The sequence below is a fragment of the Rhamphochromis longiceps genome, linkage group LG13, assembly GCF_057381845.1.
Source record: "Rhamphochromis longiceps isolate RC_006_pf linkage group LG13, R_longiceps_female_GT1.1, whole genome shotgun sequence".
Lineage (NCBI taxonomy): Eukaryota > Metazoa > Chordata > Actinopteri > Cichliformes > Cichlidae > Rhamphochromis > Rhamphochromis longiceps.
In genome coordinates, this window is record NC_140569.1 from 23,744,766 (window position 1) to 23,771,388 (window position 26,623).

General features: G+C 41.5%; 1 protein-coding gene across 1 annotated transcript in view; it reads right to left on the reverse strand.

Moving 5' to 3' along the window:
* Nucleotides 1-8: 8 nt before the first annotated feature.
* The window catches only part of slx4ip (SLX4 interacting protein), a 33,406-nt gene continuing 6,791 nt past the window's right edge, over nucleotides 9-26,623 (reverse strand). The window contains exons 3-8 of the mRNA XM_085428560.1: nucleotides 24,150-24,239; nucleotides 23,721-23,847; nucleotides 12,968-13,036; nucleotides 11,374-11,462; nucleotides 2,062-2,168; nucleotides 9-1,961 (exon numbers count right to left, since the gene is read on the reverse strand). Of these exons, the coding sequence (XP_085284686.1) occupies nucleotides 1,196-1,961; nucleotides 2,062-2,168; nucleotides 11,374-11,462; nucleotides 12,968-13,036; nucleotides 23,721-23,847; nucleotides 24,150-24,239 (1,248 nt within the window). The 3' untranslated portion in view covers nucleotides 9-1,195. The remainder of the gene's footprint in view (nucleotides 1,962-2,061; nucleotides 2,169-11,373; nucleotides 11,463-12,967; nucleotides 13,037-23,720; nucleotides 23,848-24,149; nucleotides 24,240-26,623) is intronic.

Consider the following 26,623-nt stretch of genomic DNA (forward strand, 5'->3'; position numbering starts at 1 on the left):
TAAAAAACAAAAAACAAAGTTGGGCTGGAGAAGCCTAAGCTGTGGAGTAAAAGTGATTTATTATGTTCTTTATTTATTTTTTTGGGCAAACTCTTCTTGCCAGAATTAAAACAAAGACGAGAGATTACAACACCCCTTGAGAAAGATCCTCAACATGTTGGGACTAATAGCTGATAGCTGAACTGGCTCCTAGTGGTGACACTCAGGTTGTAACCACTAATACTTTTTTTCCATTTTTTGGACAGACCCCACTGTCGAACTGCCACAAGCAGCATTTGGTTTGGACTCTGTGAGAGGAAAACAATGCAATGAGATCTGTGCCGGCTGCTTTCCCAAAATTCTCTGTGAATTTTACACAATGATTCAAATGGGGCTTTTTTTTGTTTTGTTTTGACTGAGGGAAAAATTTATTTATATCGAAATGTCTTTCCAGTAAAATAAAACAGGAGTAAAATTTTCAGTCAACATTTTGTTGTGAAATAGAAATACTGGGTTGTAAATGGAGCTTTACGGCTGGTGTCAGCAGCTGTTGTTCAACCTCTGATTTGAAAACTGATCACCTTCCTGCATTTAGTTGGTTTAGGTTAAAAAAAACAAACAGCACAGTATGTTTCCACTTATAGATTTGTTTTCAGGTGCTTAGCAACTAACTGGTATATGAAAAATATCTAGCTACAAAAACACTTTTTTTGAGAATGGGGTGATGAAATAAACCTGGAAACAGCAATCAATCATGCTCGAGCTTCGGCGGGTAAACTGGACAGTTTTGAGACACGTAGGAGCCAGTATTTGAGTCTGAAAGCCATGACGTACTGCATGGCTCCTGCCTGTCTGAAATCCCCAATCTTTAACAAAACCAAATCTTAACTCCAATTAAAGGTTTTTGACTTTCATTTGCGAGCCGCTCTTGACCACCACTACTTATGGGTGGAGGCAGAGATCCGTTTCAAGTATTTGACAAAGCATAACTCAAATGCACATGTATCAGTTGCCATAATGTGTTCAGCATTTGATCTGTGCGTGTGCAGCATATGTGAAAAGAACAGATATCGCAGTAAAAAGTGACACAAGCACAAATGCAAGTCATCTGAGCAGACCACATGGACAGTATGGGGGAAGCATGTAGTCTGACAGAGTCTCATCTCTATTTCTGTGGCGTCAGGCATCTTTACTGTAGCCTGTCTCTCTCTCCCCCTCAGGACCTCTTCAGTCGTCGTAATCTAGAGGTTCTGGGCACATTTTCACTCCACTCCTCTCCGAGTGTGAATCTGGAACCAATAGAGGAGCCTGAGGATGCAGGCTTGACAGATAGGCTCCTCAGACTTGCGGCCAGCCTGTTTTGGTTTGTCTGTGCCGTGTTATTGCTTGTGAGGGAGAGCCTTTGGGCTTGTTTCCCTGGAGTAAGCAGCTCTACTTCCAGTGTGGTTTTCTTGCACTCTGAGACAGGGGAAGCCTGGGACTCTGCCTTGGCTTCAAGTGGAGGGAGGGGTGGCAGAGGAAGGAGGTCGTGCTTGGATGTTTGTGCAGAGTAAGTTTGCATTAGGGCTGGAGGTCTTCCAAGGCACGTCCTCTTGGCCCCGTGTGGGTGAGGGTCTTCCCCAGCATCACTCAGCCTGCACCTCTTGCTCGTGCTGGTCTCCTGACTGATTTCATTTTGGCAGAAACCTGCTGAGGTCCCATTTAGGTTGATACAGTCTGGAAGATCGTTCTCAGCATGCCGCTCCTGCTTTTGAGTAGTCCCAATTAGAGCTCCTGCTACAGTTAATGCACTGGAGCAAGGCACCTTGTGGTTTGCCTCTGACAGGACCTTCTGTTCAGATCTAGACAGACTCACTGAGCCTGATTCTGACTTGACAACTTGAAGTTCCGATTTCTGGTTTTCAGCACAGACTCTCTGGTCAATCTGCTGCTCTGCCATAGTGGAACCACAAAGGTCTTGCTGGACACTGGCTTGTTTGGCTCTGAGAAAGAAAAAAAAAAGGGTATAAAGGATATAAACAGATACTTGAGTGTCCTCTCTGACTGGTGGGGTTGGAAAGTTCTGCATTAGATCATACTTACATCTTTTGAAGCACAGTCTTCTTTGTTTTTGTGGGGCTGTTTAAAGGCTCTTGGGTTTCTCCCACACTGGAAAAATATTCCGATCTGCTTTGTTCGCACAGCTCAGTCTAAAGAGGACAAACAGAATCAGTGTAAACACAAATATTATTACTGGCATACCCTGGAAACATTTCGCCTCACAGTGCTGTCATCATCCTTCATTGAACACCTTCATTAAATCCATTAGACTAAAAACTAAAAGAGTTCATGTCAGATTGTCTGAAGTTCAATCAATGTAGTCACCTTATTATTTAAACTATGATGCTGCCCAACATGAAAGATGAAAGGGCCTTCAGAGAGAGTAGCAGCTGCCCCCCGCACCCACCGTAAACTCCCCAAATCCTCCACCTCAAAGTTTGAAACGAATCACTGGCTCATTATGGCGTGACAATTGTTCAGCCTACTAGTGATGGGTCGTTCGCGAACGAAATGGCTCTTAGAGCCGACTCTTTGACGTGAACGACGCGAGCCGGCTCCTTATCGCGAGCCGTCACGTGGGTTTTTTTTTTTTTCCTTTCTCTCAGCCTCTCTCTCGCACTTTTTTTCCGCTTCACTCTGCACGCGAGCCTTGTGCTTTACGCTGGGCAGAGGGGGGGAGGGGCGGTAGTTACACTCAGTAGCACAGGAACAGAGCCAGAGAGAGAGAAAGAGAGACAGGGATAACAACATTAGAAAGGTATAGTAATCATCCACAACTATTTTCGGTTGCAGATGATAAAGGATTGAGAAAGTTTATTCATGCAGGTCCATATGACAGAGAATATGCATGTTCTTTTAGTTTTCATATTATAATTTATATTTAATTGTGTTGTGGTTTGCAGTGTTTTGTGTTCTTTTCACTTTAAAATTTGTGAAAGGAAAAAGCTGAAAATTTAAATAGTTAAAACTTGAAATGTGAATAGTTGATTTTTGTATTATATGATTTATTTATTACATTTTATGTGGAGTGAATAAATAAAAGTATATTTACGGTGGCCCCTAGAGACAAAGCACATACAAACTTCAAATCACGTACGAACTCTGAAGCATGTACAAACTCCAAAACACGTAAAAACACGTACAAACTCCAAAACACGTAAAAACACATACAAACTCCGAAGCACGTAAAAACTCAGAAGCATATAAAAACTCAGAAGCACATAAAAACTCAAAACACGTACAAAAGACAACAGAAGTGCTCCAGGATGCTGGGCGCCGTGTTGAGCCTTTGTTATCTTGTGGCTACACAAGCCAGCAAGTACCAACAACCGGATTTGGTGTGTGGTAATAACAGGTAAATGAACTTTTTTTTAAATTATTTGAATATATATATGAGTGCCTGTGTATAAATACACAAACAATACACACATGCTTTCAATTGTGTAATTTAAGTGATCTAGTAGCTCTGCTTTGGAAGTTCAGTTCATGCTAGAAATGTGTTTTGGAGTTTGTACGTGTTTTGTCTCTAGGGGCCACCGCATATATTTATATATAAACATATATAAATAAAACCACTTGTTTTTACGTTAGTAATTCCTTTTGTGCATAATTTTATATTATTGTTAATAATAAATTAATTAAAGCAACAAAACAACCTGAAGAGCCGGTTCGGAGCCGAAAGAGCCGGCTCTTTTTAGTGAGCCGAACCGAAAGAGCCGGATCTCTAAAAAGAGCCGGAAATCCCATCACTACAGCCTACACTACCTGAGGTTTAAAATAATGCTCTCAGCCTTAGGCAGAGTTACGAAACGGTGACCATATTGACAAGTTAAAACAGCGAATAACGAAGATTCAGTAATAGAGAAAAAATGTGACGCAAGGGCAGCATTGCGTGGGAAAGAAAATATTTTTTTTAAAAAGGTGTAAAAAGCATGTTATGGGACAGCTGCAAATGTAAACAGACTAAAGGGGAAAAAAACCTTCTTTACTTTTAGTAACTGAACAAAGCAGGATGAGTGCCGAGCGCTTCTTCTGTCCTTATGTGTCTAAAACTTTCATCTGTAATTCTGCTACACCCCTAAGTGTCTCTGAAAAGCAAGTCTTATTTGCTAAAACTCTGGGGTGAAAGTTCAAAATATCCACATACTAAGGGAAACCTCTGAGGCAGAACGACGAACAAGCTGAAAATTGGATCTCACCAACGTGTGCCCTCAACAGGCCACTAATGACGGTTAATCATGGGGTCTTTTCCTTGGCTGCCCCAGAACAGACTCTGGATTTATGAGAACAAGAGACGCTGGTGGCAAATTGAGCAGAACTTCAAAGGCTGAAGCACTGTCAATTCATCATAAATTAATCAAATCAAAAAAAGTTGGTGGAATAGTAGACTAGCAATGGTTTAGAAAATGAGCATGTCTGCTAGTTTTTATCTGGAGAAGCAGTATATTATATTATATTTTGTATACTAGAACTTCTAAAAGTCTGAAGCTGTACAAAGGCATTTATATCAGCTCATGGTCTAGAATGGGGATGTTGCCAGAACTGATACTTATAAGTAATCTTTGTATAAAACTGAAAAAGCTACTTTTTTTTTTCAGTACAGTAGTTACCTAAGCGGCATACCAACCAAGTTGGGTTGTCAACGAAATTGATACTTAGATACTAACTGATACTAAAAATTACTTTTGGATTAGACGTCCATTTGCAACTGCATTATATGTGACTGGAATGAACTCTGAACTCATTGTCACTCGTCCAACAGGAATGACTGATATCACAGGCGGTCAGACTGTGGGACTTGACAGAAGCAAACAATGGGCATTTGACGTGTGTGTAAGCAAGGCACAGAACATTATATGGTGTATCTGCACTTACCTCAAGGTGAACGAGGTTGTTTGCAGCTGTTTAGGGCTGCTGCCAATGAAGGCAAAGAGAGATGGGGTGAGTTGTTGTTCTTTTCTAGGGTTTTCTCTCTATTATTGTAGGGTCTTTACCTTACAAGTGACTTGAAGTAACTGCTGTTGTGATTTGATGGTATATAAATAAAATTCAGTTGAACCGAATTAAATCCTAATGCATATGTGGTTGGGTGAGGTCTCTGTCTGGAAATTTATAATGGGCCTCAATTTTACCTTGTGGGTTTGTAAGAATGATTTTATTATGTGTTTGCATACATTGTAGGTTTTGCAGTGATATGCACATTTGATGTATTTGCAATCATTTTAAGGTTGGCGTGTGCATTTTTAGGCTACAGAATTAAATAGGAATCCATCTGATGACCCAATTTTAAAGGTCAAAAGTCATGAAATAAAGCTTGTCATTTTAACCTATGTTTCTTTGACTGTTTTGTTTTTAGGTCTCTTGACAGATCACTAAATATTTCACTATTGACACCAGCAGTGCCGTCTTCACTTCCTACAGTTGGCAGATAGCTTTGCACAGGATGGCTGCAGATTGGTGGGCAGAAAGGCCCTCCCCTCATTAGCAGCTGAAGATGTAAACAGTAGCACCACAACCCTGGCAAAGGAAATGTAAGACAGACACCCTGGTCTTTAGGAATATTTTTGTGAGGTAAGTAAAGCTCCTGTTCCAGCAAGATTTTTTTTTTTAAAACAGTAATGAATATTAACCTGGCTGGAACACATGCTAACATTAGCTTTTTAACAATTAGCAATAGCCATTTCTGTAAGGTAGAGGTTATGGCTAATAATAAAATGATCATGTTAATGTTGGAGCTAGGCAGCAAACATAAGTTCTGCCTGTCTGTAATGTTAATGGACAGTGTAAATTTGACAGGAAAAGAACGTGATCTTGTTTTTTTGTTTTTATGTTTTTAACCCCATGGTATTGAGTAGTACTTTCCTGGGTGCTGGTAGCGAGTTTATAGTTTAAAGGAGAAGATGGGACAAGTTTCATGCCTGCTAAATTATCTGTTGAGATATTTCACTCAAAAACATTCATATCAACCTGACAGCAAAAAGTTAGGGGATCGCCACAGTGGTTAAGCTTTATCCTCTAGTGTATTTCTGTGTAATAAAAGTTGAGCTATTTCACTGACAAGTGAAAAATTTGATCTAGTGGCGGCACAAGATTTAAGGCATCACCAAAAATAGGATTTATTAATAATCAGGATCTATTCTCTGGCCACTGCGCTATGCTATGCCCAAGCTCATAGCAAACCATCCAATACTTTTGAAGCTATCGCTGTTTGGATCAACGTGGCTGAGACCGCTATCCACAGCTTCACGCCGCTAAACTTTATTGGTTTTTGCAAAGGGGAAACAACAACTGGACAGAAATTAAATCTGGGAAAATTCAAGGTCGTGGCCGCTATGTTTATTCAACATCAGCCATTTTTCAGATCATTACTATTATATAAACTGGTTGGTAAAATGATCAATGTGCACTCTAAGATGGGGAAAGCCAGTGCGGTAAGCTCTGGCATCCTGCAGATGTTGTGAAAACTGAGAGAAATATCATAAATGTCCTCCCCCGCACGTCACGATACTAGTGACAACATGTGACCCGACACGCAAGGGGGAAATGGAGTGATCGACCCGAGCTGCGAGGGCAAGCTGGGGCATTGTGGCTTTGCGCTGGGTGTTGAGACCTAGCAACTCTGGTCTGTGGTGTGGTAGACGGGAATAAAGAGGCCAGACAGAGGGAGGGGAGGCCGGGCAGCAGGGAAGGAGGCGGAGCTGGCGAAATACAAGAGACAAGATACTACAGAGTGTATAAGAGAAAAAAAGAGAGTGGAGCACAACAAAAGCAAAGGCACCCCCTCAGAGTCACACTGCCTGACCTCAACAGTCTCTCCAGCATGCCCACAAACGCAAGAATCCTCACACAGGAAGTTCCACACAGGCTCCTCTTTGTGTCGAGATGGAGTCATGCTACAGTGTGGGCAGAGCTCTGGTCTTTAGACTTTTTCTCTCATACCCAGAGCTACAGCTAACCTTCAACATGGATTTGGGACAGTGACACACATACAAACTCTCATTTCGCCTCCACACTCACACACCCACCCCAACAACAACAATTCTGAGAAAAATGTGGGTGCTATCGTTTGCATTGTAATGCCTTGATATGTATTCTAGCCTGTTTAATATGAATAAATGCCGTTTGAAAATGAACTTGAAAGAAAAATCAACAAGGAGCTAAAGGGAGGCTCTCTGGGAAAGTTTAGTGCCTTTCTGTTCCTGTCGGCACGACTTCAAAAGAGCAAGAGAGTGAAAGAGGAGAGTCAGAGAAAGGAAGAAGCATGAAGAGAGGAAGAGGCTGGATATAGATAGCAAGTAGAGAAAAGATAGATAAACAGAGAGAGCGAGAGAGATTGTGCATAAATTATTTTCAGCAGGGGTCTAGAGGTTGGAGTATATAGCAACTACAGAAGAAATCAGACGGATTAAATAACCTTATAATTATCACAAGCTATGTGGATAAAACGGTAAGAATTGTGTGGGAACCGAGGTGGCCTAATCTTGTAAGGAATGATGCAAACTCTAAATAGCTGGAGAGAGTCCCATGAAAAAGGAGGGAGGGATGGTGGTAAATAAGAACGTCTACCCGCCGTTGCTACCACCTCTCTCTGAGAGAAAAAAAAAGGATTTAACCCCCCCACCGCCAGCCAGTCTGCTCGCCCCCACACAAAGCTGAAAAATGCTCCTCGTGATACAACATGTAGAGCAGACCAACAGTGCCCTCCCTGGCCCCAGAGCTTCCAAAACAACACAGCTTCGCCACAGGAGCTGCAACAAAACAGCACATCTGGATGTCAGATTACAGCGATAAGCCTGGCAAAAGGGCAAGGATAGCAGAGAGAATGATTCATTTGGTTTAAAAGGCTACCAGGACAGATTCTCAGCACTTGCCCCAACTCTGAATGACTCCTGGAAAAAAACTTCAAAAGGATAACCAGCAACAGCCTCCATAAAATACAGGCAACAACCTCTAAGCCGTCCAAGATAAGGTAGAACACAGATTATGTTGGTTATCTTTTAATGCAGCTGCACTCAAAAGTAATGCAGCGATATGGCCAAAAGGTCTCTGAGCTGTTTAAAATGTTGCTGCAAAGGATGACAAACCTTCTCTTGGTGTTTAAAGACAATGCTTATTGATATACAATGCCATATTTATACACACTACAGCTTTTTTGTATATAGTCTGCACAAATACACATGCACATTCATCTAAATACTACTTTAACAATTTTGCTTTGTAGAAAAAGAGCATTTTTCAGTTAATCTTTTTCCAAAAGCTTTTAAGCATTTTAACATAAAAACTTCAAATAAAAAAATCTAACAAGTCAGCATGGGAGGCTCCGATGAACCATCAACTTTCATGTGCCACAGTGGAAGTCGGATTGTTTGTTCTGGGATTACTTTAATATCTTTGTACCTCACCTAACATATACAAAACCAGTGAGATGCAATCCCATAAAGCAATTTTCCACTAATCTGTCACAAAATAATAGTGTCTCAACTTGAAATCTGTGGTAGCTTGAAATGCTTGAATCCCTCACAGCACTCATATTATAAAAAATGAATTATTCTTTCCACTGGAACTTTTTTGTTTTGATGACACATCTAAGTATACAAAGTCCTCAAACTGGCACCAAGAAACAACAAGAGTATTTAACTGTCAGAGGATGAAAAACCTCCTGCAGAGATATTCGTGAATGCAGTGCACAAATTCCACTCCTCATCGTGCACCCACCCTGCTCCCACAGGGCAAGCATGCCCTGTTTGTGTAGGCTCACCACATCTTCTCTGCAACAAAGTCAACAAACATGCATGGGCACATGTCTAAAATAGGGGACAGTTCTTATCCCCAAACAAGAGTTTCTGGATCCACCCATATCAAAGGACTGAGACAAGTGGTTAACCAAACACACTTCATGTAAATCATTTAAAGCAGTTTAAGATGGGCTGGAATGAGGACCTGTAAGAGATCATAGTCGTGCATTCGGCCTAGGTGTAGAGGAGGTCAGTAGACACTGGACGCTTGGGAACGGACTGCTGTTAGCTGTTGTGAGCTCTGAAGAACAGAGGCGTGCTGAGGTCACGAGTAAACACACAAGCTTGTCCAGAGCTCAAAAGAGGAGGGGAGGGGGGGAGACTGGAAACACATCTGTTCTGCCTTTGATCCAAACTTCTGCAGCCCAGCACGCCACTCACCTCAGCTGCCCACTCTGTGCCTGACTAAAAAACAACGGCCGCAATTATAAACACTAGATCTTCCTTCCCATGCTGCCCTCTTCGGTGTTGGTGCTGACTCACAATAGGAGCAAGCTTTTATGAAGGGAAGGGACGTAAATCTTCAAATCCTCTGCGTATGCCTTTTTTCCATTATCACATGAAAACAAAGCAGCATCAATTGCCCAACCTCTGCATAGCAACAGTGGATTCTAGGTGCCTAACAAACAGAGTCAATTAGGCTGATAGGATTTCAGCATTTATCCCAGACATGGCACTCAGTATGTCTGAACCAAAACATTTGCCGGATGCTTGAACACTCTCTGCCCCAGTAACATTTGAATCAAGCATTTCAAACTGGACAATCATGGTTGTTTCTGCAGCAAATGACCATCTGAAACCAAAACAGCTGGAGTTGGTCTTTTTTTTCCCCCTTAAGTTTGCTCTTTCCCATAGTTTGCATATTACACTGCTAATCCCTTCCTGGGAAGGTTGTTTGATAGAAATAGAATCTCACCTTTTTATATAGCATGCCTTTTCTCTCATCGTGTGTGGCTGTTTAGAAGGAAAATGCTTCTGCTTCCTGACCAAAATGTCAGTTGAAAATATGACTAATATAGAGTGAACAAACTGTATAAAATTAAAATAGAGTACACTCAATGCGGGAGTGAGAAGCTGCCTTTCAGTGATGTCACCTTAGCTCCCTCATAACATAACCCCCTGACCTTGTGAAAACTGCTTATTGATGAGTCTACATTTCCACTGCGGCTGAAGATTTTTGCACAACTAGTCACACAAACTGAATCCTAACAACAAACCTGAAACCTCCCTAAACACGGACAAATGTGGCATTTTTTTTTGAGACTGCCCGTCTTGTGCTGTCAAGAATTGGGGGATAAAAGACCCCTTTTTAAACATGATATCAATTCTGACACAGAACTCCAAACACCCCATTATTTATAGACAGCAACATTATACCTTACATCAGTTGTGACTCACAGTCTAAACCTTTTTTTTCCTTTCCGATTTCTGACTTCCTTGGCAGCATTAAAACTGCAAAAACTCCCTTTTTGACAAATAAGAACAGAGTGAGGGATGTAAACAAATTATTGTTTTTGTCATGTGAAAAACTTCAGCCTCTCTGTCTGGTATCTTTCCCTTACAAAGCGGGCTCGAGGTTGAGCTAGTGAGAGCTTCACCACAAGACTCCCACCCTCCAATTCCCTCAGCTTGTACTGTATGAGCCCAGAGAACCACATCCTGAGGAGAGGAACGCAATCGACAACAGTGCCTCCTTGAACTGGAAAATTGGTTACACAATCTGAACTTTTCACTGACGACTATGTTGCTCCACTAAAAATATTACAATCGCTGCTTTCATTGGAAGCCAAACTGTGGAGAGTGCAGAGACATTTCAAAGGGAAACAATAGCAAAAACCCTGTAGAAAAACATCAGGCCACTGATCATGGGATGTGATGGGAGAGATGTCTGTCCTTGATGTGAGTGCCAAGGTGAGAGGCTCCACAGGCTTTTCCCAGAATACTCTGGGGAGTTTGAGATCAAATGAACACTGACCAAAGGACAACTGATTATAATACAGGCGGACAAAAAAAGAACTACAGCAGTAGGTCTTATGGCACTGACAAGAGTTGAACTTGGTCTACACAGCACAGGCTACAGGGAAATACTCACTGAACCCAACTTTATTTGAGTCCAATTAATCAAGGCACGCGGCATTCAACTGCAGACAGTAAAGTTAACCGAATTCTCTCTTAAAGACCCAAACAATGCACATGCAACCGCAGGACAGAGGGTTTTGTTGTGGTTCTCTTGAGCATGCAAACCCCAAAACCTCATGCTTGAAACTGACAGAGAGAACTAAAGTTCTGCAGGTAAGTAATTAAAAATGTGGGAGCAGGAGCTTTTCAAAAAAGCGTGACTTGGCACCGCTTCACCCAGCCTCCCATGATCATTGGTTTTCCTCTCACTAGGTCTCCTTAAAGCCCATGTAGGTTCAGAGTCCACCCCTTATAAAGAGGATAAGCATATATAAGCGAGAGTGCAATTTGGCAGCACATCCCTATAATAACACACAGACACATGGACGACTTTTTGCCAGGCGACTGGAAGAGGAAATAGAGGAGTATAAACAGCACTCACCGCGGGCAGGCTCGGGTTTCTATGGTGCGCTGAGGCATCTTCTGGACGGCTCACACACACAACATATCGTTCGGGAAACACACGCAAATCTGAGAGCAGGCAGAGAAACAACACAGACCCTGCTGGTTAATAACGTGGGCTCACCTCTAATTATCAGTCAAACTCAGACAGAGGGAATTGTGGTCAATGTTTAATTTTTACATCTACCAGTACCAAGTATTTACTATCCCTCAGACCGGGGAGAAAATAGCAGTTTATATATAATTGCTGAATTTTATGAGCTGCATAAACAGCATGAAATATTAGGAAATTTTACATTAACAATGGCTCTTGGGAGTAATAATACTGTCTCACTGACTTCAGAAGGAAAGATCATTTAAGCCGCTTTTCCAAACAATGTCAAGAAACTCAGGTCCAGCTATATTCCAAAGGTCTCTGCCCGGATGACATGTGACACTAATAATAATTAAATTTATAATATCTGCTGTTTTCAGTTGGGTTTGGGTTCTGCTTGATTGCTCAACAAAAAGTTCAGAGCTCATGAAATGTTTCAAGCGAAATTGGAACCTTCAATGAAAATTTCTCAGGACACTTTTAGACAGAGAACTTCTTGGAGTTTGGAAATCTAACTTTTCTTCGAAGGACCCCGATCCCAGTTCAAATTTAAAGCAAACCCAAAAGCCTTCTTGAAATCTAACAAGTAGATTGACAGGGAATTTGCAAATCATATTAAATAAGAGGAATTTAGTCTCAATGACCTCGTAACTATTCCTTTAATGCCAACCCCTGGACAAACTTTACAGTCTTTGTTCCACCAAATGTCAGCTTTTCCTTCTTTATTCTTTAAAATGTTGGCATTGTGGAGTGAAATTTAAGTCAGCTAAATCAGAATATTTCACTGCATTCTGACCAACTAATTACCGTAATATAGCTTTAAGAAGACCTATTGTGGTTCAGCCTTGAACTCCTTTTAAGAACGTTTTTTTGTAGCCGTCTCGTCAACCACGATAAAAACTTTTCACCATCCATTTTATAGCTAATTGATTTTTTTTAATGATCTAACCACATATGTACTGCCAACTCAGTGGACCAAATTACACAACCTTTGACCTCAGGAGACCGAGTCTAATTTGATGTGTAATGGACCTGCTGAGAGAAGCCGTCATCTCAGCCAGCAACAGGTCACCGTTGCCTCAACAGCCAAGGCCTGGTCCTCCCCCAAGGAGCAGATATTAACTTTACTGACAGGAAGAGAACCATGTTGGTCCCATGAAAAGGTGGCCAAGGGTCACAGGCATTAGATGAGCCATGGAGATAGATTCTCACTGCCCTCCACAGACAGCTAAGGAATCCTTCTCTCTCTGCCTCTCTCAGTAGCCTCTCAAGGGAACCACTTAATGGCCGCTTGTTCTCAACAACACCCCGATCAGGTAGGGACAGGACATAAAAACAAGTGAGGGGGAGAAACATCAACATGCAGACCACAGATGCCTCACTCATTCTGTGGGAAATTTGGCTGAGTATAAACCCTTGAGAGGTCTATTTCTGAGTTCTAACTGGGGATGGATTTATTGAAAACATGTAGGTCACTTACCCTGCTTGACAATACATCTGAGACTGGAGTGTCGCTTCAGAAAATTGGCCACCAGGTTGAATTTTTCACCTGTATAAACCAAAACAGAGAGACAGTTAACATAAAAGGTTGTATTACCTATTTAACAGTGGGCACATTTTGGTGAGACGGTGCATGCTTTGATACACCGATTACAAACTAAATTCTATTTCCCATCATTACACGAAACAGCTGCAAATGTTATAGTGAGACTAAGTGGTTAAATAATGGACACACTACGTGAGTATAAAGCCCCTCGTATGATGAGTTCCACAACTGGCCTTACTGCTGTCACATGCAGTAGAAGAATCACAGTAAAGTTTTAAAAAAAACACACAAAAAAACCCCCACAGCATTAGGGTATTTTGCAGCAATATAGCACACTCCATTAATGCAGATAACAGTGCTGCACATGGCTCCATATGCTTGGAATTTTCTACTAACTTTAAGTTTATGCTTGGTCTAAGGCACAGCATGCTAAAACAAGCCAAATTATTTATCGAGTGTGAAACAATTCATTCTCCTTTAATTTAAAAGACCTTCCAGTTTGGCACAAGCACAGAAACCATTTCTGGGGTCTCTGCTCTATTTGTCATGGAATGATTTCATGGTATGTAAGATGTGCTGTGCAGAAACAGCAGCTTGTTGCCTAATCTGGCAGGAATTTGTTGACTAAAAGCAAGGGCCTGGCTAACACGCTATGCAGTTGTTCTTTGCAAACAGACACACAGTGCTGGGAAGCTGACCAAGCCAGTTCATCCTTTGATATCTTCTTCGTACCCTTTTTGTCCTCATAAGAAAGTGAATGTGAAACTTTAACACCACCTTCCTATTATTTCTTATTTGACATTCTCTCTCATGTGTGGACATATAAAAAAAACATTTTCTGCAAACTGTCTGGGTTTGGGTTGTTTTTTTTTTTTTCCCGCTTCAATTAAAGGATTACATGTCTTCCTAAGTTTGAGAAAATCATGACCTCTTGCACTTAAGGCTCTTTCAGAAGTCCCTGGATAATCTCAAATGTGCACTGTCATCAGGCTAAAAATGAGGCTGTCTAGATTTCTGAAAAGCTGCTGTTTTGGAAGTCTTTTTAAATCTGCCAGTAGTGACACTAACGGTCACCCATCAAGAAAACTTGGAACAACTTGGACAAGTCTACTTCAAATAATAAACTACAACTAGTTTCATGCCCATGTCTGTGAAGCCTGTTGGTGCATTATTTCATGACAAACCCTTTACAAAATTTAAAAAAGAAGGTGTATCACTGTTAAAGTCCACGATCAAGCAATGGCTTTATGAGTGAAACTACAGAGCATTTACAACAAGGTGCAAACCACCCATTACACTCAAGAACAACAGGTCCAGACTAAAAGACAGTTAATGCAATACCTTTGTTAAATCCCCTGAATTAAATCTGAAAGTCTCCACTTCAATCACATCTTAATTGTTTAAATTAGAATCCAATCTGGTGGTGAACAGAGGCAAAACTACAAAAACAGTGTCAACACTTCAAGATATTATTGTATATTCTTAAGTTTACTACCCAGTGATTGATAGCATCATGTCTGGTTTCTTTCTGTTGGTGCCTGCGGTATAATTAGCAACTAGAGTCAGCACATCAAGAATAATATTCATCATTAGAAAAGACAATACCAACATAGATTATGAAACACAAATCAAATCAGTCTGACATTATAAATATAGACTAAAATCCATCAATCGTGAACTTCATCACAGAGCCTTTGAAACTGGACGTGTGTTACTATGAGTTACTGTGATACTAAGCAATTACAATCAGTATTTTAATGACAATCAGGGGAAATTGTTACCCATAGGCTACAATCTTTTCAATTTCACCTTCAGGAATGCTTTTTACCATCAAATGTATTAGTATAAATTGAGCCTTACCAAATTTTGTTTTGGAAAATGTTTAGCATCGTAACTATGATTTGTGAACATTCAACAGAATCTCTCTGCAAGAGAACAAAACCCAAATATCTAACGGGCACAACTGCAGGGTGACTTTTAGTAGTGACATTTGTGAGATCTGTAAAGAGCTATTTCTTCACTCAAACTGCATATTGGTTAAATATTTTCTTACACATTACATCACATTATTTGTTTTCAAAAGTTACATAATATTAATTGTGTGAAACTAAAATGTTTCTTTGGGGTGATGAAAGAAGCTCAGCTTACCATAGCCTTTATTTCTGTACAAAACTCTTGCTCCTCAGGCCAAATGATTTTTTACACAAGCCATCAGTGGATGACTAATGTCTTGGGACCAACCCAGTTGTCTCTTTGTCAGTGAATAGAATCTGTACAGCTCTATCTAGGTTGCGCAGGCTGGCATTAAACTCTGCTTCTTTGCAGCAAAAAGCTCCTTCCTAAAAGACCCATAAGACCATGTTTATTTATAAAAAAAAGAATTGTACTAATTGTTTTATCAGCCGAGAGCTTGCAGTTCTGGAAATGCAGCACACTCAGCATGTATAATAATGATTTGTTTTACTGGCTATGTGCCCCCATCACAGTAGGTCTGCAAGAAAACAGTGATTATAATGTTCAATTGCCAACATCGAGCTATACGGGATTACATCCACTTATCCATAATGACAAGCAGATAATTTGGTAGCAAAGCCTTTACAGTTAATGATGCCTAAAATGTATTAGCCACACAAATTAGCATGGTACTGTTACCATGCTAACACACTTTTTTGTGTGTTGGAGCCCTGACTTCAGGAGATGAGGCTTGAGGTGAGGAGACATAATGAGAAAGAGATGATGAAAATATGCATGTATAAATGTTAAATGGGCATAAATAGTTTGAAAGAATTTTTTTTTCCTATCAAATAACCTAAGAAAATTATTTACTATTCCTTTAACGTGGCTTGCTGTACTTTAAGCTCTAGCCGTCTTTTTGGTTTAGATACAATGCGCATGAGTACAGAGCCGAAATAAATTTTTTAAAAAAGTCACTGTCCTTCCTACTGACTACACTATACTTGGTGCACATCTCTTTGAAGGAGGACCTCCGTGCTGGTGTTAGCTTTAATGTAGGAGTACATATGGTACTGATAGTACTCTCACTAAATTGTCTTTAGAGTTTCCAGCCTTATAAGACTGTTCCTTTAGAGTCTGGTGCACATAAGGTATGTAATGTAATAATAACGGATAAGTCAACAGTCTTTAAATAGATTGCCATTAATCCCAATGGGAAATTGCATTAACACACAGATTGGGTATGTTGAGCATGTCTGTATTTAACAGCAGAATTTCTTTATCAGGAACAAAATCTAATATTGTGTTTTTCCCTAAATAGCAAAGGAGCAAATCATTTATCACCCACTGTGGAATGCTGATCTGTATCTCCGTTTTGTTTTCTCTGACTGCTCTTAGTCCATGAGGAACCAGGAAGCAAGCATCTTTCTTTGCACTTTCATGACTCTTTGTTTTTGGAGGCTCTGATTTAGCCCTCTTAGCCGCTTGTCTAGCTGTACAACTGTTCTCACTGCTTTCCCTTGGTGAGTTGAGCTTGCCAATTCCCAGGACAAACTTGACAGGGATGTCTGGACATGGAGTTGGGAACCAGTGCAATGCCGCGGCCCGAGACATCAGCTGTTGCTCCAATGTTGAAACGTCCTGCGCAGCGCAGAGTTGCTCTTGGCCCTCTGCCCAGGTTCTCTCGTGCTAAGCTTACATTCATGTTTCTCTCTCACAAACAGTTTGCTGGTCCCTCCTCTGGGAATAAGTGGCCCCTTTTTGCGGCAACTGTGGCCCACAGTGGTGCAATACTCAAATCTGCAGAGCAGAGACTTTAAAAGGTTTCATTTGTACTTCCTTAAAAAGAAGATGGCCTTGCTTAATTGTTTTGAAATCCAATGCACAACAATATTATGACAGGTCAAATCAAACAATAAAAAAGCTAGTATGCCATGTTTTTAGAAATGTGGTAGATAATATTTTAACCTCTTGTTTGGAGAGACTTCTGCCATCTTGTAACATACCGCAGAACAACTGCAGAAGAAAGACCAATGCTAGAGTGCTATACTTTCGAAACACACATACACACACAGTGCAGTTTTCACCACTTCCTGGGAAAACAATGAGAGGAAAGAAAAGTCAACAAACCAGAAGGCGCCCAGAGTGAGTAGGACTGTAAAATGGACCAGACAGGAGTGAGAGGCATTCAGACCAGGGTCAAAGGTAAGCACCCATGGAAAAGACTTCATTAACTTCAGTCATATCCTGAGGAGATCATTAAAACACCCATAGAAAACACAGCATACTTGGTCTTACCATCGGCATTTCTAGCAGCCTGTCCTGTGGTGACGAGGAAAACTTCAGTTTTTTCTCTCTGTGTTTACAGACTCTTAAGTTACTTGATTATCCAAAACTTGGATGCATCCTTGAAACCAATTTCCACAGTTTAACAAAGATTTTATGTCAAATTCAGGCTCTTGGGGGGGGGGGAAAGAGCTACTTAGTCAGTCAGTTTAACTGTTTCAACTCAAAATGAACAGAATTCTACAGGCCACAGTATTATATGTTTAAATTATGCCTGCACTGCCTCAAAAACAAAAATCTGATTACTGCAGTGGTTGCAAAGGCACCGATTTCCTTCTCTAACCTAATTTCTCTCATTAACATATTCTTAGTGTGCATGTAAAACTAATGACTGCATGTTGGGAGAACTGTAATTCCCACGAAACCTCTTTACGAACAGGAGTTGAACCAGCAGGACACTCAGACACCAGTGCCTGAGAATCCTGATCTCCTGACATCTCTTCTTTGATGTAGACCCCCTCCCTCTGTCCTCAAGTGTGGGTGGAGAGTCGAGGCTTAGTGCGCGAGAGTGGGGTGGAGTTGTGAGGGATGAGAGCGCATGAGGAAGTTACCCATATGTAAGTGGGGGCTTTCCTGGACATCACTCTGTGTGTGTGTAACTGTAACTACGGCCGTAGCAGAGAACTGTGCCTTATCATCCCGCACAACTTCCACCTGAAACAATATTTGCACATGAGTGTTCAATTTAACATTTGGGTGACCCCTTCATCGCAGTTACAAAATACGCCGCAGCATGGTAGCTCAGGCCAACCCATAATGCAGCATGTGAATAAAAGTGGTGGGGAGCATTCTGAAGTGCAGAACAATTACCAAAGGGAAAAATATATTTTTCAGGAACATAATCTGATGAGAGACATGAAGTCACAATACAAAATGTCGTGTTCAATCATCATTATATCTTAAGTAGCTCGCGAGGTTACAAATTTCCCAAAGTGCAGTCAAACGGAGCAATCTGCTTAATCTGCATTTAAATAAAATAAGTGCATTTTGGGGCTTTGAGTTATGCAAAGTGTTCACTCTTTAAAACCAGGGCTGAAGTCTCATTGAAAGAAGCCTCTCCTACCTGGAATGTCTACCACTGTTTATTGATAACAGGAAGGTACAAAGTGAGTGAGTGAAAAAACAAAACTGTTTTCCTCTGACTAGGTCTGAATCTTATTATAATCTGTTGTAAATAGTTAAATGATGTAACACTACATGAACTGGAAATGGTCAGCGTGCACTATCCACTGTATTTGCTTTTGTTAAAGCCATTGTCGGCAGGCTTTTCTGATAACCTGTGTTGGAGGTAGTGTATTACAAGGTAATGCATTGCTGCAACTCCACTTGTGCAACAAGGGGAAACGTTTAAGAGCGGCCTATGACTTGTGGGTAGTAGATATACACATTACTTGGAATTTGTTGCGTAAAAATGCAAGCGTGTTACGCTAAAGTTCAAAGATCTAGTCATAATCTAGAAATTTGTCATGATATGCTGTTTTATGTAAATGTTAAAGTTATACTGCTGCAATTTAAGTGATTGTGGATTAACTAGAAACTGTTACTTTATGTACAATTTGAAAGTGTAATGCAATATTGTTTTCAATTATGACCTCACCAGTGTTGACAAAACACAGTGCATTAGGCAAACTACTATAACAACACCTGTCCATGGAAAAAACAACAACAAAAAAAACAAAACTCAAAAGCACGTGACATAAGCCCATTTCTTCCAAAGTGAAAGGGCACGAAACTGCTGTTCTCTGACATGTTTTAGTAATGCCTGCAACAAGGCATTCTGGTCAGGCTGAACACTTAGCATGAGTTCAACAGAGTGTGTGTGTGTGTGTTCCGTCTCCCACACCAGATTGTGGTAAAAGGGAACAGTCACATGAATGTGATCCATGCTCAGGCTAAGACTCAGGCCCTAATTATATGGGAAAAGAGTGTGGTGTGACAGCTATGGTGGGGATTGCGGTTGTGTCCTAAGAGACTACAGCTGACCCTGTGGAGAAAGTGAAGCAGGGAAAGTGGGAAAACATAAAAAGACAGCATTAGGAGAGCAGAGAAGTGCAGACATGGAAGGCAGAGAAGAGGCGATAATAAATATAAATGCATAAAATGTAAGGGGGAAAAAAGAAAGACAAATAAGAGAAGTGTGCGTGTTTGTGAGAAATAATAGGTAGTGGGGTTAACAATGGAGTCGGACTGTCCTATGTGTTGCTGCTGAGTAAGGCTAGAGGCTTAGAGAAAGGATTTAAAGAGCCACAGCAACACCACAAAGCACCATGGGGAAGGGGCTTGCCTGGCAGGGGCCAAGGGAGGGAGAGCAAGCAGAGAGAGAGGTGGGCTGGATGGAGCGGCTACTCTGATCAGGATCCATTTCCAGCCTAGGCCTTGGAATTCCTTTGTTCCTGTCACAGGTCTCCGTTTCCCTCTTGCCTTAATCCCAGCCTGCCTCACGCCCAGTAACATAGAGCAGGGCAGGTAACTAAACCACACAGGCATGCTTCCCTATTTACAGACGAGTTCCCACATAATAGTTGCTAATATAAATAATAATAGCTGACGTTACATTACAAACCAACAAAGTGTGTTAAATCAGACCGTCACCACTTAATGACATTTGATAAAAAGTCTGCCTCAAAAGAAGCATCACAGTACTAAGCAGAAAGGTTTGCATCCAGGCCGAACACTCTTCAAAATGATCCCAAGCAACACGTGCACTGCTTTGTATATCTGCACAGAAAATGTCATATGCTACTACAATCCTATCCTAATTAGAAACTCACTGTTGGGCTGTAGATCTTGAAATGCATGGTTAAGTCAAACAACAGTTAAATCAGAGCTGAGTAAAAGTGAGCCATCTCCCTTCTTGTCCCTGAACATCCTCCGCAGTCTTTATTGGAAGGGAGATGGTCATTCGTAAACACATTCTCCAGCAGTAAAGCTATCCAGCAACACTTGTGCTTTTCCTGCATTGGCCGTGTCCAGGCTGCCTTAAGCCCCCTTCATAGGCCTGCCAAAAGGAGTCAGTGGTACACTGTGCAGCACTCGCAAAGCCCTCTCCCACGGCTATTAGTGACCATTCATCTGGGGAGCCTGGGAAAATGCCTCTCCAGCCTGCCGTGGCCATGGGGAAACAGGCTGGCAGGTGTTCCCTCCCTCTAAGCCCTGGCACCTGTGCAGGGAGAGGAAGAAGGAACCAGCTCATGGGTTCAAACTGACTCTAGGTACCATTTTGCCACAGTGCCTCTAAGTCCTCCGACTGGTAGCAGGACTCCAAATGCCAGGTTAAACCACACCTGAGCTCTGCCTCACATAGGCAGATCAGTGTGCCTATTTCAATACCAATGGTAGACAAAAGACATCTGGCAATGTACTTTGGGAAGTTGAAATGGCACGTTAACTAAACCCATGTAAAATGGGACTTCTCAGTTTACACTATACCCATAGACACATACATATTGCTATTATGGTCTACAAAATCAATATTCTCTTGAGTGGAAACAATATGAGGCAAGAAAGTGCAGGATCATATTTAATCCGGTAAAGGAAAAGGAAATACAGTAGGTGGTGTATGGCAATCTTTTAGACAGTCTGTATGTTTTTCCAAGTCTGTATGTTTTTAGACAGCATGATGATCAAGGTATTAGCATCTGTCATGAATTTTCATGAATGTTATTGTGGATAGTCTTTGTTGTAGCTTCTTTACTCGAATAACATTTTGAATGACAAAAATGTCATTCAAAACACAGAACATATTATGCACCGATTTTCATTTTGTAATTACTATGAGAAATGTGGGTGTGTTGAACACGGTCTACCAGTGAGAATGCATGAGGCCTTACTCATGCTCCCCTTCCCTGGACTTTTAAAGTCTACCATGTCCATTCTGCAAGTCCAGAGCCAAAATGCTTGGTGGGAAAAGTTCCCTCTGTTCATCTCTCTAAAAACATAAATAAATCACATCACTGTGAGCTAATCACGAAGTCTCAAGTAGCCTGTATAAAAAAAACGAGAGGGGTGGGGAGCCGACAGTTGGAATTGGCTTCTGCAGCTGAGATTTGTAGAAATGGCTTAGATTTATGTTGACAGAAGACATGAGATAAGCCGCTCTCTGACTTGTTCACTGGGTGCTATACACACACATATGCATTCAGCACAGCGTACATACATAAATACCATAACTCACAGAAAGAAGTCCGATACAGACACTTGTGCTGAGGAGTCTTGGAATGCTAAAAGCTGTTGATGGCTCATTTGAAGTGCCAACAGCTGAGACTGTTACGCCGTTCTTACTGCTGTCTGTTGGCGGAAGTCCCTGTGATTTTACACTGGCACCAGCTCAAACGCCGCCTCACACAAGACCCACAAGCCCCCTCCCGCACCATCCCACACATAGCGCAACGGTCCATCTGCCTATTCTTGGCGTAGACATCAGTACTATCCTGCCTGACACCTTTCTCTATATGCAACTACATGCACGTGCACATGTTTCATCGCATGTGGCTCACCCCTTGATATCCAGGACCATCCTGCCATCAAACATAAAACAAACAGATGCAAACAGGTCCTCTGCTAAAACAAAGAACAATCTCTCCAACAGTCTGAAAGATTAATATCTACCTCCACTGCTGAATGGATACCATCAATACTTAATACCCTCCTGTGGTTTGCTGGGTTTCCCTCCCTAAGCCTATAGTCTGTCCTCCCCTTTTTTATGGCTCCTGCTTGCATGCTCACTTCTCACAGTCACAGCCTCAGTCTTTACTGCTCAGCCACCTCCCTCACTTGGGACAATGAAAAGCCCAAGAATGTCATTACACTCACTTAAGACCTTTAATAGGACTAGAGAACATGAACTGTGTAGGCCTGTTTGAGGCACTATACCTTTTCATGTTGTAAGAGGGGAAAATTCTCTGATATGCTATGGAGTCATGTTCCACTGGTTACATTCTTTGTGGTGAAGCTGCAAGGAGCTTAATCATTTTTACATGCATATTTCACTGCTGAAATACTGATAGTCCCCTTGTTCACACTCTAAACTGTGCACAACCATTTGGGGTGTGTGTGTGTGTGTGCGCGCGCACGTGGAGCCTTAGTCTACGATCACCATCATTAGACATGTCTGTCTCTCGTCAGTCTGTCATGGGAAATATGAGTCAGGCTTTTCAGTAACCTTACACTGTCAGCCTGTTCACACCTAACCCAGGGGGAGGATATGTGTCTCAAACACACTGTACAACTTCTGATTCACACTCTCTCTGATGCATATGAGCACCTGTGTGCACGCACTGTCGTACTATATCGGGACTATATGGACAGAAAGTTGAAAAATGAGTACATATACACAACGTGTGAAAACTACGAAAAGGTGGTAGGACTAAGTGTGCGTGTGGGTGTGTGTGTGGGAGGTAGCGTGAGAGGCAGAGCTACAGCCGCAGGAGAAACTTTATGGGGCCGACTGCCCTGTAATCCCACTCTAACAGTCAGGCTTGCCCCGCTGAGAGAGCCCAGTTTAACTGCCCTTAACTGCTACCTGTGACAAAACCTGTCTGTCTTACACCACACAGCTGGAGGTTCCTCTGATGCTTTATAGGTTTATAGTGCTTCAAAGGCATGCATGTGGATGGCTGGGGGAATGTATCTTTTCTGCATAAACAGGGACAAACCGAATCGACTTATGTAAATTTGTGCATAATTTATTGATATTTACTGTACATACTTTTTTGTGTCACAGCAGCTGGTTTTTGATGTTATCGTTTAACTACAGGCGCAGATAAACTCAGACTACCCAGTGGCGCATTAAACAGAATGATAATAAACGTTAGAAGTTTTAATGAACATGCGTCTTGCGCATACAAATGCACCTGAGACCTGCCAAGTCAAACACCACAACACAATATAAAAACTCCTATCAGCTCTTGCCTTTACAGGTCACACCCTGGGCGTAGGGAGCCACCATGTCCCAACTAGTTCTGTTGTCTTTTCACCCACTCAACAAGGTAGCCGTGAAATCCTTTCCTGTAACTTTGTTTTGTAACCCAATTTGCATTGTGCGTACAGACTTCAACAGTCTGCTTTGTGTGTGTAAGTATGGTACTGCGTTCACAGCCAAAGTAAACCATTTTACTTATCCAAGAATTAACGACAGACATGCCTAGGAGAAGGAAAGGGAAGACGTAGATGACGTCATTAGAATGAGCAACAATGATTTCAAAACAGAATAAATACAACTGGCACATGACAATTAAAACCAGTGCTGGAGGAAAACAACTGAAAAACACAGTGTTGTGCTAAATAATGGATTTTAAAGCACTAAATTATATAAACTGATAAACACTGGAATATTTGCCGCTAGAGAAAACAATCCAGTATAACGAGGGTCGGGATAATGGGGTTTTACCTTCCACAGAAAAGGCTGAAGCTGATGCCAGCTCCTTCTTCTGTTTGGGCTGTCTTCTATTGTGGAGGAACTCGGTATACTGCTTAACCCTCTGGTCCACAGAATCTTGAACCAGGGTTGTAACCTCCTAAAAACACATATTTAATGTATGTAAAGTAAACATATGTTGAATTGGTAAGAGAACACAAAATTTGATTTGGCGTAACAAGTAAAGTTTAAAGTTCAGATGAGGCAAAGATGATTACTGAAATTCCACATGTGGCTGAGAGGGAGATGGGAACAGTTCTCCAACAATGAAAATAGACGAGGCTCAGAGTCATTTTAGATTCTACGCTGCTTCTGCCTTTTGAAAAGGTCTCCAGCAGGAAAGACGCCATGTATTCCCTTTCACACTTAATAACAGCCACGCCCATCTCCCCGTGTCTGTACCTCGATGTGGCTCGTAGTGAACCAGCTAGTGTCCTCTTGGCCGCCCAGGGATAGAACGTGGAGATCCACCAGCACAGCATAGTTCCCACACTGTAACACAAAGAGGAAGGATAGCCACAGGTTGCTGAGGGGCATTGAGCTCACAGGCAACAAAGGGAATCAAAGTGCGGGTGATTGACAGCGAGACAAACCACAATGACCCCCTGTGTCCTCAAACATCACCCCAGGCCTCTCACAGCAGTCCGCTCCCTCCTTTTTCTCTGTCTAGCCATCTCCCTACCAATCTCTTTACAAAAAGTATGGCCCCGTTTGTCTCCTCATATTTCCCCTCACTCAGCGTAAATTATATCTGCAATACAGTGCCTGAGGACACAGTAAGCTACAGGAAAATCTAAAGATGTACCATAAAAATGAGGATTATTATCCCAGTTTGTATCAGAGAGGTAATAAAACCTTGTTTTTGTGTGTGTGTTGCAGAAAGAAAGGAAAAGAGCAGCAGGGTGGATTCCTGAATCACTATGTCCTTGTGACAATAAGCAATAAGGAACAAGGAGGCCAAAAGTGCCGCTGCTGTTTAAGTTGCTGTTACATCTTTCTCAAGCTAGCCTGATTATGGTTTACACATGAGTGCAAAAGCTGCCCTCTGCAGAGAGCAAATGGATGTGAGTCTCGTGTGAACTTAGCCTCTCCATGGTCAAGGAAGTAATGGATGGACTGAGACCACCCACAACATGACACAGTGGAGCAGCGAGTACTAAAACCCAGAGTGATAATGCGGCAAAAAGCATTCATGAGAATGACGGTGCAAAAACACTAAGGTCACGAAAAGCCAAAACCAGACACTGACCTGAGGATCACATTGTGGAACTTGAAGAGTGTGTAACAAGAGGAGAAGGATCACTGGATCATTCAGTAACAGGGGAAACTGGTGCACACTGAAAGCTTTGTTTTTAAGCAGGCACATCCTCTGGGCTAGTGTTAAAGCATAGTATTATAGACAAGATGACTAAACTCTACAATCCAGCATGCTCTCAGCATGACGTGAGAGACCTCATCCCACAGGGGTATAACCGTCTACTAATGTTCTAACTCTGGACACAAATGTACACTTCCCACCTCCAAACTTTTTCCAGTTGTCGCTTTCTTTTGTTAGTTAAGATTAGCTTAGCTTGCTCATTAAAGTACTGCATTGTTTCTCAACTGGTAAAAGTAAAGCTTGGCTGTGAACCTTTCATCAAATGTTATTAAAGGCTACATGTGAGCAAATCAGCCTGCCAAATACTCTGCATTATTTTCCCCTTGAGAGCATTATCCTCTCTCGTTCTTTCTGTATTATAATAACTGAAGTGAATCTGCTTTCTTATTTCCACAGCTAAACGAGTGCAGAGGGTGCCCCCACATGACTGATAAGTGAATCTTTCTAGTTGGTTTTAATCTCAGACATGTCTTGTAGTATTGAGTATGTGCAGCCCTACAGCATTAATGCATGCCAATTCATGTTAAAATGCAAGTCTAAATGTTAAAATACATTTACAAATGGAAAACTGTTTAAAAAATAAAAACAGAGTGTGCAAAAAATACTGAAAGGTTCTTATACAATAGCATGCATGCACAAAGAAATGAACCCCATGGACCAGAACGGAGCCCCATTTAATGCCCGCTCCTCATGTTTAAATTGTGTGCATGTTGCCTGTCAGTATCAGCTCGTCCCTAAAGATCAGCATTCTCTTCATCTTTTGACCTTTGTCTCACAGTTGCGCACCAATGACTGGTGGCCTCCTACAAATACCCATGTGTGGGAAAACCTAGCAACAGAGGGTCAGACCCTGTCAATCAAAACACAGAGACCAGCTAGTGGAGATGACACATGCAGACTGGATTTTTTGGTATACTGGTTCCCGACTTCTAAGACTTAACTCTTTTCACTGCGTACAAGTTACCAGATTATCCAGTCTAACCACCCTTTGATCCTTATGATCTTTAGTTTTTACTGACAATGTGCAAGACAAATGTTCAGTTGACACTTATCAACATTTTTGTGGCTACTGGACTTGTGCACTTTTTCTGTTTTCTCAAAATCTTACAATCATTGAATTAGATGGCTCAAAATCACACAATCTCATGTGTGCTGGCAGAGACTGAACCTGACCAGCGGTTATCTGCCTGCTCAGCTGTGTTGACATCAGAAAGGACAAAATATCATGCAAACTTTTTTGCAATCACAAAAAAGTGTGATGTCACATTAATTTGCTAAAAATATGCAATCAGTAAAGGGTTCAGAGGGAGATCGTTATAGAAAAGCACAGCATTGTAAATCCCCTGACGTGGTTTCTGTGCTTCTGAGTGAGTGTCCTTTGGGCTGCAAGCCAGACAAGTATCAAGCTTTAGACTAACTTCTTTTTATCACATTAGAACAGCAGACAAGGCTCGACTGGGAATTGGAAGTTAATGATAAACACTGGTCTGCCCTTATA